The following is a 14,279-nucleotide window of genomic DNA, read 5'->3' on the forward strand; positions in this document are numbered from 1 at the left end:
AGTGAATGGTCTAACAAATTTCCATCGAAACCACTAAAGAAGACTATATATAAAGGAGCTTTTTCTCTCCGTGCCACCAATATATATCCCCTATTTTTCACCAATTACAATCAAACATAATCAACAATTAATAATGAGTATACCCTAGTTAGATAGACAATAATCACATCTTTTTGAAAACATTGGATCCAAAATCTAATGCTTAGCGATTTCCGGTAAAAAAAAATTTACTAACACAACTTCCCCCCTAAACTGATGCCAACATACACCCCACAATTCTCTGCTAATATAATGGCTCATTCCATCACGTAATCCCCCCACTAACCGTTATTCATTTTAATTAATCAAAACTGCTCACATTTTTATCTCCATTTGCCCCATTATTATACTAACATAACAGAGAATTCACAGAGCTCCCTTGTTCCAAATCCAAACAAAAAAAAATATGGGTTCCTCTAAAGTTATACTCTGCTTAGTGTTCTTACTTTGTTCTGTTAATTTCTTCAGGGCGTTTGCCACTGAATTCAATGTCGGTGGTGACAAAGGATGGGTCGTTCCTACAGAAAAAGATGATCAATTGTATAACCAGTGGGCTGGAAAAAATAGGTTTAAGATTAATGACACCCTAAGTAAGTGCTCTTTTACCTGAAGCATTTTAGTTCTTATTATATCTCTTCATGTTTAAGGGCATCCAAAATTTAATTTAGTGGTCATAACACAGTATAAAGTTATAGTACATTTATCTAAACACTGTTCTACTATACCTATAAAATGTTCAAGTCGAAAGCACACCTTATAAGTTATATACGTCCACAATATATAAAGGTTTTGCACTAGTTATAGCATGTTACTGTTTTATTTTTCACGTTAATATATAACGAAGATAATCTACGAAATAAATATACTTTTTACCGTCAATGTATATAATATAAACTCATTAGGCTAGTTCAATCACAATAGCTTTAACTCAAACCCTGTATATAAATGTTTAACAATAAACTAGATTAGTACAAAAATAGATTAACGATCTTTGCTTATGTGCTATGTCTACTCCCTGTTCATGTTACATGATTTATACTGTTATATATATCACTTGTGCTGGTGTATGTAGGATTCGAGTATAAGAGAGATTCGGTTCTAGTGGTGACTAAAGAGGAGTACGAAAAGTGCAAGTCGAGTCGTCCAATTTTCTTCTCCAACAATGGGAAGACGATCTATATATTGGATGAATCAGGGTTGTACTACTTCATCAGTGGTGTATCAGGACATTGCGAGAGGGGATTGAAGATGATAATCAAAGTTTTAGAATCGGCAACTCCTCAATCTGCTAATCATACTTCCTCACCTACTGTTGCTGCTGCTAATGTGGCTAATGCTATACATGGAATGATGCTTGTGGGGGTGCTTATTGTAGGTGTTTTTATGTAGTTTGTGAATATCTTGAATGTTTTAAGGTTTTTTTCTAGTTAGGTGTTTGGAGGTGTGCATTTTTCTTGGTTTTTTCTACTAGTGATTATGAATGAACTTATGGAATTTGTTTCTTGGGCTTCAACAACTCATGGTTTTGTTGGTGTATTGCACCTGCAGTTTAGTGCTTGTTACATTTGTTTTGCTACTAATTTTGTAAATATTCATTTAACCAGTTTAGTGCTTGTGACATTTGTTTTGCTACTAATTTTGCAAATATTCATTTAACCACACGTCCAAGTGAAATGAAAACAATAAGATTTTAGGCTCAACACCAAATGATTTCTTGTCATGTGTTCAAGCATTGGTTGAGATATAGAACCAAGTTGTATGTCAGTTTTTTTTCAAGAATAGTCATAGTTTGTATCATGTAATTACTTGTAATTCTCATGCCAATGAAGAGTATGATTATTCTTTTCAATTACATCTAGTCACATACTTAGTTGGTCAACAACAACATACCCAGTGAAGTGAGGTTTGAGGAGGGTAAAGTATACGCAGACGTTACCACTACTCATGGAGGTACTTGGTCAACAAATACAGTGGAATTGTATAAATATTACTACATCAAATTTTAAATCCTAACATGGTCTAAGTAAAGCAAAGAGGCTAAGTTTTATCCGACTCGAACAACTTTTGAATCTTTTGAGAAATGATAACAAAATGATCAAAAGAAAACATAAAATACTGTGGATTTAATCTTAATGTGATCATCTCTTTAATTTGATTAAGTTGTAATCGATGCCACTTATTATACTAAGATGGCCCCTAAAGCCCTACCCTTTATTTATCTCTTTCAAAAAGAGAAAGCCAAAATAAAACAAAAAGAATGAGAAAGCCTTGAAACTTGGAGACGAATGATGACATATAGCTAAACAAATATTCTTTCATTTATGGCCAAATGACCTCAACGAGGAAATTTTTGTCTTCCAACTTTTTCGACGTGTGACTCATAATTTGCGAACTGTGGAAACAACCTCTCTACCTTCTTGAGTAGGGAGAAGGCTGCATACACACCAACCTATCTAGATCACATTTATGTGATTACACCGGATATTTTGTAATTTAGAACTCCGGCTTGTAAAAGAGAAAGTTAAAGTGTGCAGCTGACTAAGATGTATATATGTCAGGCAAAGAAATCTTAGGTTGGCTTTGCTTTTAGGGACTTTCTATGATTAAGCTATAATAGTAATTTAATTTCTTGGGATTCTCATGCTTACTTCGATAAAGGTCAGACCCAAAATAAGCACCAAAACATGTGACAATTAGACACTTTAAATGAGATGCCAGGCAAATCTTTCAAAATTAGAGGAAAGCAGTCAAGAAAAGAAGGAAAAGAAAAAAAAGCATCAAGCATTATCTCTTTGGATGTTTTTTAAAATGACTATACGGTTCACATTTGCAAAAAGAAAACGTTGCCTCATATTGCACATTTTCAGACACCAAAACACGGATTCAGAATTTGAAGTTAATGTAGTTTCCAACAACGATCTTAAATCACTATTGTAATCATAAATGAGTTCATAGTCAAAACTCAAAAGTATTTAGACAGAGTCTAAGTAAAAGTTACTGGTTTCATGTAAGCCTATAGATCCACCCCCGCACATCCACACCTTTTTTTTTTCTTTTTCTTATAGCGTAGTTTCACGATCTCAACTATTCCACCAGGTATCTAGTACCTCCATACTGATACAAGTACTGTCGTAAAACGACTGAGATGTTCAAAAAATTCATCACTTCTTATGATGTGTAAGTACTGTCGTAAAACGACTGAGATGTTCAAAAAATTCATCACTTCTTATGATGTGTAGAGACAGAGAACAAAAATTTCAACTAATGATCAGAATTTGCAGCAATGAACTTGCCACAATCCACAAGCTTGGCCAAGCCAAGTATTGCAATTTAGGAAGATAAGCAGTAGGGTAATTTCAACTTTGGTGAATATACAAGTTTATGAAGCAAAGAACACTGACATCAACTGAGAATTAAGAACACAAATACAATGAAGAAGTGAACTGCAAGTATAATATGGTTATGTCATTAATATATATCTCCCATTCCACCCAAGAAAGCAAAAAGAAATACATCAACCAGTTTCCGTTCTCCTACCGGATTTTCTTCTGAGAACGGAAACAAAAAGTAAAGACATAACATGGCTATACTAATAACATACGTCTCAATACCAGACAAGTTGGAGTCGGCTATATGAATCCTACTGTCAACCTCCTTCATTTAATTAGACTCGGAGCAAGTAGATACTAAGTTCAGCAACTCCATCACTATCAGGGTTCATCATGTAGAATGCCTCGGAATCTCTGGACCCCATAACTCTCTCAAATTTAGCCCTCATGTACATTACATCCTCCGAATCACATTCATCATTCCCCGGCAAAACACCAGCACCCATAGAGATAGGCTCCACAGCTTTCAGAATCTGCTTTTCTTTTGCACCGCATTCTCTTGTTGATGCAAAGCCACATTTCTTGCCATTACAATAAGTCCTCCATAAAGGCTCATCTAGGAGTCTAGTTGATTTCTTCTCGTCTGTCTTGTCACATTCCAATGCAATCCTAACCAAGCCCGATGACATTTCATGGACTAGTCCACTTATGGGGGTCGCGAGTTCGACCAAGAAAGCTGGTTGTGAATTGGGATCCTTCTGAAATGCAAAATGTACATGCCCGTGTTTGCGTCCGAAAAGGGTGCCAACAACTTTGGTTCCTAGACCTTGTTGGAAATTTCCTCTGTTCCTACCAAGTGATGCTAGTACTGATTTCAGCTTGGCCACTACTGCTTTCCTCCTTGTTGAGACAGATGATGAAGCTGATGTTTCTGATTCTTGAATTGACTTCTTGTCCTGTGTCTTGTCTTCATGGATAGTGTTTAAGGAACAAGACTTGGAGTTTGAGAGTTGTGGAGGTTTCAAGGAAGATAACTTTATGTTGTCTGTTTTTCCATCTTCAGTGTTGTTGTTTGTGTTTGAGGAGGCTTTAAGGCATGGATCTTCTTCAGCTACTTCTTGTTGATGTTCTTCATTGCTGACTTTAGTTGTCCAGTTGAACTGCTTCTTGGAGGACAACTCTTGGAAACTCTTGGCCATGATTGTCTTCATCTGAGAAAGTAAAGCAAAGAATGCTGCACCTTTAAAGTGTTGTTGGGTAGGAAAATGATTTCTTTATTTTTTAAAAAAATTGTTTTGCTTCTAGTACACAGTCAGAGTATAAGAATCTGACAAAGAGATAACATAAGCTACCCCACCAACTGTCATGGGAACTGGGACTGACTAGGGGTGGAGCCAGGTAGGGAAAAGTGTTCATCCGAACCCTTACATTGTTTATATATGTTTATATAAAGTAGATATTGAACTCCTCTCAACTTCTTCGTGCATTTACTTTTTCCTATTTTGAAATTCTTTAATGAAAATTCTAGCTCCATGCTTAAGGTAAGGAAATACCCCAGAAACAGAATAAGTGATATTTTGAGTTGGAGGAGTTTAGTGCAACATAGGATATTGTCACTTCACTTTCTTGAAAAAGAGTGGCTTCACTATCTCCATCTTATCTTCAACCAAACAACCAAAACACAGATGAATAAAAGGGAGGTGTGGTCACTAGTTACTGAGAATGAAAGAACAATTGCTATATATTACAGTAGACATCCCCCAACATAACATTCTGCATGATGTTTTTTTTCTGATAACACTGCAAATTGGACCCAAAGGACAAGATCCAGTGATGATGTTGGGCTTAGCTCAGCAATCACTTAGATTCTCTACTCAAGACACAATTATTTGCAATAAACAACAGCGCCACAAAGATGGCCATGAAAAAGTGATTGTGGGCCAAAAGGATATAGAGGAGCCATTTTATCTTCAAATTTCCGGAAAGGGAGATAAAAAAAAGGAATTGCACTATCAGCAAATAGTGGTAGTCTGGTCGATCCAAGTAAACAAGTCATGCCCATTTAGGCAATTTTTATAATGACCCCTATAGTAGTAGTAATTGAGCACCAACTGTACAGTGACCATCAGTCACCATTCTTTCCCATTGGATCAGCTTGTCACAATTTTTTATTTGGGTAAAAGAACAATTTTTCTCCAAGTGGCTTCAGTGTTGAGAGTAATTTTTATTTGGGCAAATTGGAAAGAGGCACATCCAAATAAATCAATCAACAATGGCTCCTGGTGCAGGCTTAAAGTCGGGCCAAACGTGTGAGCTAATTAACCATTTCAGCGACAGACGCCTTTGTTACAGAAACATTGACAAGAAAGGGGGCATTCTGAAGCAAATTCTGAATAATTTACAGAATATATGAACATAAAGCATCTGAGTACAAACTGAACTAGAGCCCTCACAAGCGTACACATGCGCCAGGAGCCTTTTGTACATAATAGAAGAGAGATCCTGCTACTAAAACAGACTAAAGATGCTTTTTTCTTCCTACAGAAAAACAAAAAAGTGAAGTTAGCTATTCAAGGTTTGCTCTGCTTCTGGATCTTGCTGCTTGGGGGCACCGCTAACACCACCATTCATCCTTGCACGCGCCTCAGCAAACATCCTCTGTTGCTCAGCTAATGCTTCTTCTTCAGTCATTTCAGCTCCATTACTGCACTTCCCGGCTCTCACGGTGTCCTAATGGTAGCAAAATACACCATGAGGCAATCAGACAAGAAAACTATTGCATTTTGAAATCACTTCAGATGGTTTAGCTACATGTTGTGGAATCAAGGGATAGAGAAACTGACAAGGAGGAAAAGGGACAAAATATAAAGCAATTAAGTTGAGACCTTTATGAAAAATAGAAAGAGATGGTAGCTCAATAGATGACACTGCTATTCATCAGCTTAGCTGAAGTAACAAGTCATTCATGTGTTAAAAACTTAAGTAAACAACAGAGAAAAGAGAACTTACCGTGGTCTCTAGCTTGTGTTGTTCGTATGCAGCATATACTTCTTCAATATACTCCCCAAAACCAAGAACCTGAGAGATCATCACTTAATATAAGCTACCACTGGTAAACACAATACAAGCAAGTTCTGAATACCAAATTGTGTCTTTCTATTTCACTACCAAGCCAACGCAAGGATATCATCAAAATTCACTATCAGATAATATCAATAGGTTACACGGAAGGGACACTGCATTACTCAAATTTCTGGCTGGTATTTTTTAAGGTAGAAAAAATAAAAGATTTCTGAATGGTCAGTAATGAAAATAAAATTTAACTACGATATACTATAGTTTAAAACTGGTTCCATTGGTTTCTGTGGTGAATATAGTTCTTTGAGACCCAGAGAGAAACCATGATTTACACACAATGCAAACATCAGTTAAAATCAAGATAGTATTTCTATTGATCATTGATAACACCTGATATCATTTCTAGGGCATAAGAAACAGACTCCAAAGTCGAGAAGCAGATAGTTTGTTATACATGTTGACTAACTTTAGCTTAGAGGAAACCTAGGCGTGAACTGACCGTTCTCATCTAGGAGTAAACTGATAAATCATACAGCAAAAGTGTCGATAGAGAAATGGAAACAGAAGTGACTTGAAGCAGATACACATTGAACTATAGAAGCAGAACTACAGGGTCAGGTCAAGCACCTGTAAAGCCTTGAGTACATGTTCAGGAGCAATTGTTCGTTTCTCTTCTCTATTGCAGACTTCATTGGATTCTGATGAGATAAGGTTAATGAATTCTGCACAACGAAAAGAAAATAATAATAAGAAATACTTAGCTAACAAGAAAGAGGGAAACAACTTTATGAAATTAATTTATATAAGAAGCTAATTTATGTACTAATAGAAGCAGATTTTATCATCTACTTACTATAATTAAAAGATGATATTCAATGATCCATAGAAGGAGAAAAGGGAGAAAATAGTTTTAACAATGTTCAAATAGCAAAGACACATCACCAGCCAGAACATCTATGGAAACACTAGCTCAACACCAAAAACAAATTATTGAAAGCTTAGAATAAACAATGCGAGGATATAAAAATAAAGGACTAAGGAAGACAGCAGAATCGAGAGGGAAGATTTCAAAAAGGGTAAGCTTCACTTTCACATTCATCACGTTAGTGCATAAATAGCACAAGAGCAGGCAAGTTGAGCAGGACATCATCATTACAAAAAATAAATCAGCTTGATAAAAGTTCCCATTAAAACCAGAGAGAAGCAGAGTTGTTGTCAGTAACAACGGTACTAAACAACAATCATAGTCGTCATGATAACTATGCTGAACGCAAGGAATTGAACTGGACAAATTAAAATCAACTCACCTACACAACATTCAATCAAAAGATCTTGAGTATCTCGGGCAACACGAACATCTGGGGGCAACATTTCTTTAATAATCTTTGTCATGGTTGCTGAGAAGAGATACAATAGTAACTGGTTAGTGTAGCCAAAAAAAAGTAAGCCATTAACAAAACTAAATCATTCATATCAAATAGCAAATTTGCTGAATTATATAGCTAGCAAAAAGTTTGACTATCATTGTTCACACCAAATACCCTACTTACTATGCCGAGAGAACTTTAAACAACACAAAGAATCAAGCTTTTAGTTAACTGGAACTGATTCTAAAATTTAAGAGGTTAGGCACTTCTTAACCCTATTTTCGACTAAAAACTTAAAACCAAAACCAAAATGCTATATCTTTTGCAAACCACCCAGCTACCCAGGTTGCCTTTTCGATAACCAGCAAGTGAAAAGGATCAAAAACCCTAAACTGCACCCTGCAGATGAATAACACACCTTGGCCAGCTAATATCTCCCAAAAGCTCTAATCTTTTCGATAGAATAGCCATAAGTTAAGTTAATATAACATTTCCCCCACCAAATATCATGAGAAACTCATCCAATTTGGTCCAAAGCAACCCAAGTAACAGCAATTAAGTGTAGATCAGGCTAAAAATTAGTACTTTCAGGTGCCAACATCACTTCAAAGAGATGTCTACACCTTTTATTTACCTCAATCGCTCACTATGTGTTCATCTGCTCAAAAATACCCTAGTTAGGTCAACCAGATACAGAAGGAGCAACACGAGCAATTAAACACCAAAAAAAGCTGCAGCTAGAGAAAAACACAAAGTAAAATGAAGGAAGATAAGTAGAAACCTTTGGGAAGTGAAGCGTCTTCCTTTGTTTTACCAACGATGTCCATAGGTTCCATTTTTAACCTTTCAAAACCAAATCAAAGTCCAAATTCCAAATTCAATAAATAATATTTGCATATAGAACAAAAAGTAAAGATCCAGAACTTTCGAATCGAACAAAATAAAGTAAATTAAGATCTAATAATCCCGTGAAATTAGTCGAGGTGCACGCAAACTGATCTGAACAAATCGAAGATAAAATAAACAAAAATTATACTAATCTTACGAGGACAAAATCGAGAATCTTCCAGATCTAAGGAGCAAAATCGGGAATATCAAAAAAATTAGCAGCAATTCAGCGGTGATCGGAGGGGCAAACGGTGGTGGTTCATGGTGGAGATATAGGAGAAGGGAATTAGTCTAGGGCAAATTTTCTTCAACAAAGCGCGTTGAATAAAGAGATATCCACGCGCTAGTATTGACGTGTCGGACACGAAGCAAGGAGTTGTGAATGATAATTGATGTGTGTGTTGCACGTAGATGATATGGAAGTGGGGAAGTGTGAGAAGACATTGAGAATATAATATTAATATATGTTGTTAAATAGTTTTAGAATTTGCAAAGGGATGATGTAATTTAGTGAATTTAAAAATGGGAAGCGAAAAGAGAGGAGAGGAGACAGGAGAGTTACCTATTCTAATGGATCTGCTAATTGAGGCCAACTCAGAGGGGCAAAAGTGTACATAAAAAAAATTGTTATTCTAATTTCAAATAATTTAAAAATATGTAAATTTTACAAAATTCTATTCAAATTTGATCTCTTACAATTTTCAAATATTTTTATTTAATTTAGCCTAATACAACAAAAAATATACGGCAATCAAAGCACAAGAAGCTGTAAATAGTACTAAGTAAGACTGCGCTTTACTATCTGCTAACCTTTCTTCTTAATTTGTATCTTCCACAATGTAACCTCTTATTTAAAGTTATATTCATAGTAACCTGAAATTGTGCAATGTTTGTAATCATCTCTCTGATATATATTGATATTAGGCCTATATCTACCTACCCTAAAATCATTCATACTCAATTACTCACACCTCCGCATTTAAGACGTGCAACTCCTCTTCACATTTTAGAACCACGATCCTGCAATGATACTCTTCGGACTAGCATTTGCACCTCCAACTGGGAAGCAACTGGCCCACACAGTCAACAAATGGCACTGGACCCCCCTTTAACCTTCCCTGATTTGACTCTAGAGAGAATAGAGAGGATAAATGCATTGGAGGCCTTAAGAGCAAGCAACAAGGACATGGAGGATTTCCTGTAAGAACTCATGGTGCCAAGAACAGAAATCCTTAATCTAGTGGAGCCTCTAAACCTAGAGTTCACAGAACCAGTTCAGGAGATTGTGATCATCCTGATACCTCTAGGGTTAGTAGGACTGGGAATAAAAATAAGTCCAACAAACCATATGATAGAAGAGACCATCAAGGTCATAGTCTGCTCCCTCAGCAGGAAAAGAAAGGCTCCTTCTGGGACTCCCACCTCCAACCCCAAGAGAAAGGACAAGGTGGTTGCGATGGAAACTCACCACCCCCTACCCTCCAAGGTGAAGAACTGCATTGTGTGGGATACTAGGGGGGCCAAGAATATTGAGTTTAGAAAGCATTGCAAGGCCATGGTTAACATGCATAAACCTTGCATCCTTGCCCTGCTTGAAACCACGATGAATGAGCATCAGGACCTGTGTGATGAGCTCGGATACCTTAACTATATCCAAGCTGAAGCTAATGGTAACTCTGGAGGTATTGTCATCATGTGGAGAGAAGAATCTATCTCCATCTCTTCTATTTCCATCTCCCCTAAGGTTATCAATGCTAAAGATAAGGTAAACTCCCCCCCTACTCTTGGTTTCTTAGTGTCATTTATGCCAACACTCATTTTCAATCCATACTTGAACTCTGGGACCAGCTCTCTTCTTTCTCTGACACCTTCATCCTCCCTGAAGGTAAGAGCTGGTTAATTGAGGGCGACTTCAATGAAGTCCTCAGGGCCTTTGAAAAGTTTGGAGGCTCCAGAATTAACATGAATAGGGCTAATTTTTTTATGAACTGTTTAAATTACTGTAAGCTCATGGATTTAGGCTTCAGAGGTAGAAAGTACACCTGGTTTAATATGAGATATAGAAATAGACAAGGCCTCATCCTTGAAAGGCTAGATAGGTGCCTTGCAAATGATGAGTGGGTGCATCTCTACCCTGAGGCCACCATGACTTGCCTCCCAAGGGCCCACTCTGATCACTCCCCCTCCTACTTAATGTGGGTTCCCCCGCTAATCAGTTGAAACCCTTCAGGGTTGAGTCCATGTGGCTTAATCACCAGGATTTTCCAAATCTTATAAAAGATTCCTTCCTGAATTGCTCATGCATTACTGTGGCCACCACTGAGTTTGAGATCAAGGCTAGAGATTGGAATAGGCTTATCTTTGGTAATATCTTTGCCAAGTAGAAGTACTTGCTTGCAAGGTTAGTTGGCATTCAGAGGTCTCCCAAATACCCTACCAGCCCCTTCCTCCATGGGCTGGAGGCAAACCTTCTAAAAGAGTTCAACTATGTCCTTACCCTAGAGACTGAATTCTGGAGGCTTAAGTCCAGAATCTCCTAGCTTCTTAAGGGGGATTCCGACTCTAGATTCTTCCATACTTCCACTCTCAATAAAAGGAGGAGAAACATAATCAACTCTCTCATTGATGATGGTGGCAATTGGCTTTACCAATAATCAGACATTGAGAAACTGGTGGCCTCTTATTATGCTAATCTTTACACTATTGATCATACCTTGGGCTATCTTGTTACCCAACCCAATCCCACTACCACAAGTAGCATTGACACCCTCCACCATGAAGCTCTTCAGGCTATCCCCTCCATGGAAGAGGTGAAAAAAGTCATCTTCTCCTTTAAACCTAATAAGGCCTCTGGGCCAGATGGTCTTAACCCTATCATTTATCAAAAATTCTGTGACATCATGGGTCCTCCCATTGTTAAATTTTGTCAGGAAACCTTCTCTTTCTACACTATGGGCCCCCATGTAAAATCTACCCATATTTACCTCAGTCCTAAATGTAGGAATGCCACCACTCTTAAGAGCTCCAGACCCATTGGCCTTTGTAACACCCAGTACAAACTTATAACCAGAATCATCACTAATAGGCTAAAACCTTTCCTGGCAAAGATCATTGGCCCATGCCAGGCCAGCTTCATGGCCAACCGAAGAGCCTCTGTGTCACGCCCCAAAATCTCATCGGGCCGGACTGGCACCCGAAGTCGAGAAGGCCCGGGAGAACCCGTTCAGATACCTATACTTTCACTTACATGTCACCAAAAATTTGGACAGCACTTCGTTGCATATAGAAGGGTCTAATTACCTGTATCAGCACAACATGCACAAATATATATATATATAATACTTGGCCGTCGGGGCCACCACATATACAAATATAACATCACTATATAAACTTCCATGACTTTACCCTTCCTTATGTCTAAAAAGCCTCTAGGATATACATGACATAACTAGGGTCGGGACAAACCCCCGCCCACACATGACTCCTGTACAATAACAAAACATAAGGGACCGACTCGAAAAGCTCTGAAGCAAACTTGAGCTCACGAACAATAGTTGTATGACCTGGCTCCTATCTATGCTGTGAATGAGCTGAAGCACCTGTGCCTGCAGCATGAAATGCAGGTCCCCCGTGAGGGACGTCAGTATGAAATTGTACTGAGTATGTATGGCTGTAAATAATCATATGTGATATATGGGATCAAGAAAATCAGACGCAAGTGAATAAATCATTATAGAAGTGAACCACACTTCATAAACACTTTTAGGATCATGTACATTATCATTAATCTGAATTGGGTTCTTGAATTCAAACACATTTGTGGAACGGTATACATTCGTTCATTTTATTCTTTACAATTATCATTCGCCATTACCTTCTCCTCCCGAACCTCCAACCACCTAACAATAATCAATACTGTACCGTACTGTGAACATTAGGCTGCCCCAGTACATATCAGCTATAATCATATCAAATATCGGGATCGGCCCATGCTAGGTTTAAGCCCCTGAGCTACCACCCACACGTATATCAAGTAACACACATAAGAGATCTTTCCAATAACTTAGTTCAAAAGCTTTTGAGATTATTACATTAGTGTTCATGCCAATATAGTACCGTTGGAATAATGATACATCAATAGGAACCAAGTAATAGACTTTCTATACAATAACGATGTAATAAAGACTCATTGGTACATCAACAATGTGTTTCGGAATCATCAATATCACAACAATGAAATAAGAGCCTTTTGGTATATCAATGAAACATTTTGACACTTTATAGAATGGAAACAACTTCGTTGGTAATGTAGAACAATACATGTTTTTGGACAACCTCGGAATCTTACTTGATGGAACATTGGTGTTTTCATGCCAAAGAACATCATTAGAGTATGCTTTACATACCTCGTTGTAGATTCCAATACTAATTCAACACAACTTCCCGCCTTTACAAATCACTTATCTACAATGAAATGTTTGGCATCTAGTATTAGCAACCCAACACCATAATTCTCTTCCATAATTCCATACAACCAATATTTGCAAAGCATTCCAAAAACCAACTTGAACAATAGGTTTATGTGTATATATATATATAATCATCATTTCAATACCACATCATCACACCAAATCCCTTCACAATTCAACATAATCCAACCATGCACCAGAATAATTCAACATCATTTCCAATCATCTTTCAACAACAATCAAATAACATACTTCTTATGCTCACATGCATATATATATACATATCCATATAAATAACACCAACATAATTTACATCCTTACCATAAAATGACCCTTTTGATTTCGAAGTCCTGTTGGCACAAATAAGAGGTGCTTCTCGAAGCCCTCGAAACGGTGAACACAACTACGGAATCAATTTGAGTTTTCTACAGTTGAATCACAAGATAATTGGAGTTGAACTTAGGCTAGGGTTTCTTATTCTTCAATAATTTGGATGATAAATGATGGATATGAGGCTAAGTATATGTATATAATGACCAATTTTCGTCCATGAGGTGATGGAAAATGACCATATTGCCCTTAAAATTTAAGTAAATCCGAATCTGTCCATGGTGGACTGTTTTGATAGGCTAAAGTAAATCGACCATAAATCTTTGCTCCGATAATGGATTTGGGTGAAACCAATTGCATTAGAAAGAAGACTCTCAGGGCTTCTCATCGATATATAGCAGCTCACATAGTTCATTTTTTACAAGGAGTTATGATCGTTTAAAGTCGACCCAAAAATCTGTTTGGCTGTAGTACTTTTGTGTGCAGAAAATTTCTGCACATTTACTGTTCATTGCGTCCACCGTTTTCAAGTTTCGAACATGCTCGCTTATATCCGATGCTCATCTGGTTTCAGAAATCTTTATATCGTTGGAAAGCTAACTCGATAAACTTCGCATAGAAACTTTGACGAACAAATTCTAGTATAAATAAAGTCGATTCCTATACACATATAATCAAACTATACACTTGAAACCATCTCAAAATAATCAATACTCATACTTAAACTCATATTACCTAACTTATGATCAAGAAATATATACTTCAACACATATAACCAT

The 14,279-nt window shown here is 37.2% G+C and overlaps 3 protein-coding genes across 3 annotated transcripts; 1 reads left to right on the forward strand and 2 right to left on the reverse strand.

Annotated features, from left to right (window-relative positions):
• The first annotated feature begins 228 nt into the window (after positions 1 to 228).
• LOC107855379 (mavicyanin) lies at positions 229 to 1,539 on the forward strand. Its single transcript, XM_016700379.2, has 2 exons — positions 229 to 629; positions 1,112 to 1,539. Exons 1-2 carry the CDS (start codon positions 446 to 448, stop codon positions 1,426 to 1,428), a joined length of 501 nt encoding a protein of 166 aa, XP_016555865.2. The 5' UTR covers positions 229 to 445; the 3' UTR covers positions 1,429 to 1,539.
• Positions 1,540 to 3,483: 1,944 nt separating this feature from the next.
• Positions 3,484 to 5,590, reverse strand: LOC107855365 (protein MIZU-KUSSEI 1). Its single transcript, XM_016700366.2, has one exon. The coding sequence runs from the start codon at positions 4,577 to 4,579 to the stop codon at positions 3,704 to 3,706; it is 876 nt and encodes a 291-aa protein (XP_016555852.2). The 5' UTR covers positions 4,580 to 5,590; the 3' UTR covers positions 3,484 to 3,703.
• Positions 5,591 to 5,725: 135 nt separating this feature from the next.
• On the reverse strand, positions 5,726 to 9,397 carry LOC107855438 (protein Dr1 homolog). Its single transcript, XM_016700457.2, has 6 exons — positions 8,859 to 9,397; positions 8,595 to 8,656; positions 7,754 to 7,843; positions 7,074 to 7,168; positions 6,378 to 6,446; positions 5,726 to 6,098 (listed from the first exon to the last, which is right to left on the reverse strand). The coding sequence occupies exons 2-6, from the start codon at positions 8,647 to 8,649 to the stop codon at positions 5,931 to 5,933; spliced, it is 477 nt and encodes a 158-aa protein (XP_016555943.1). The 5' UTR covers positions 8,650 to 8,656; positions 8,859 to 9,397; the 3' UTR covers positions 5,726 to 5,930.
• Between the last annotated feature and the right edge of the window lie 4,882 nt (positions 9,398 to 14,279).

The sequence above is a fragment of the Capsicum annuum genome, chromosome 6 (genome assembly GCF_002878395.1).
Source record: "Capsicum annuum cultivar UCD-10X-F1 chromosome 6, UCD10Xv1.1, whole genome shotgun sequence".
Lineage (NCBI taxonomy): Eukaryota > Viridiplantae > Streptophyta > Magnoliopsida > Solanales > Solanaceae > Capsicum > Capsicum annuum.

Coding starts and splice junctions, on each gene's coding strand:
- LOC107855438 (XM_016700457.2), bottom strand. CDS start 8,649: ATGGAACCTATGGACATCGTTGGTAAAACAAAGGAAGACGCTTCACTT. Junction 7,844..8,594: donor AGACGCTTCACTTCCCAAAG/GTTTCTACTTAT, acceptor ATCTCTTCTCAG/CAACCATGACAAAGATTATT. Junction 6,099..6,377: donor AACACAAGCTAGAGACCACG/GTAAGTTCTCTT, acceptor TGCTACCATTAG/GACACCGTGAGAGCCGGGAA.
- LOC107855365 (XM_016700366.2), bottom strand. CDS start 4,579: ATGAAGACAATCATGGCCAAGAGTTTCCAAGAGTTGTCCTCCAAGAAG.
- LOC107855379 (XM_016700379.2), top strand. CDS start 446: ATGGGTTCCTCTAAAGTTATACTCTGCTTAGTGTTCTTACTTTGTTCT. Junction 630..1,111: donor TAAGATTAATGACACCCTAA/GTAAGTGCTCTT, acceptor TGGTGTATGTAG/GATTCGAGTATAAGAGAGAT.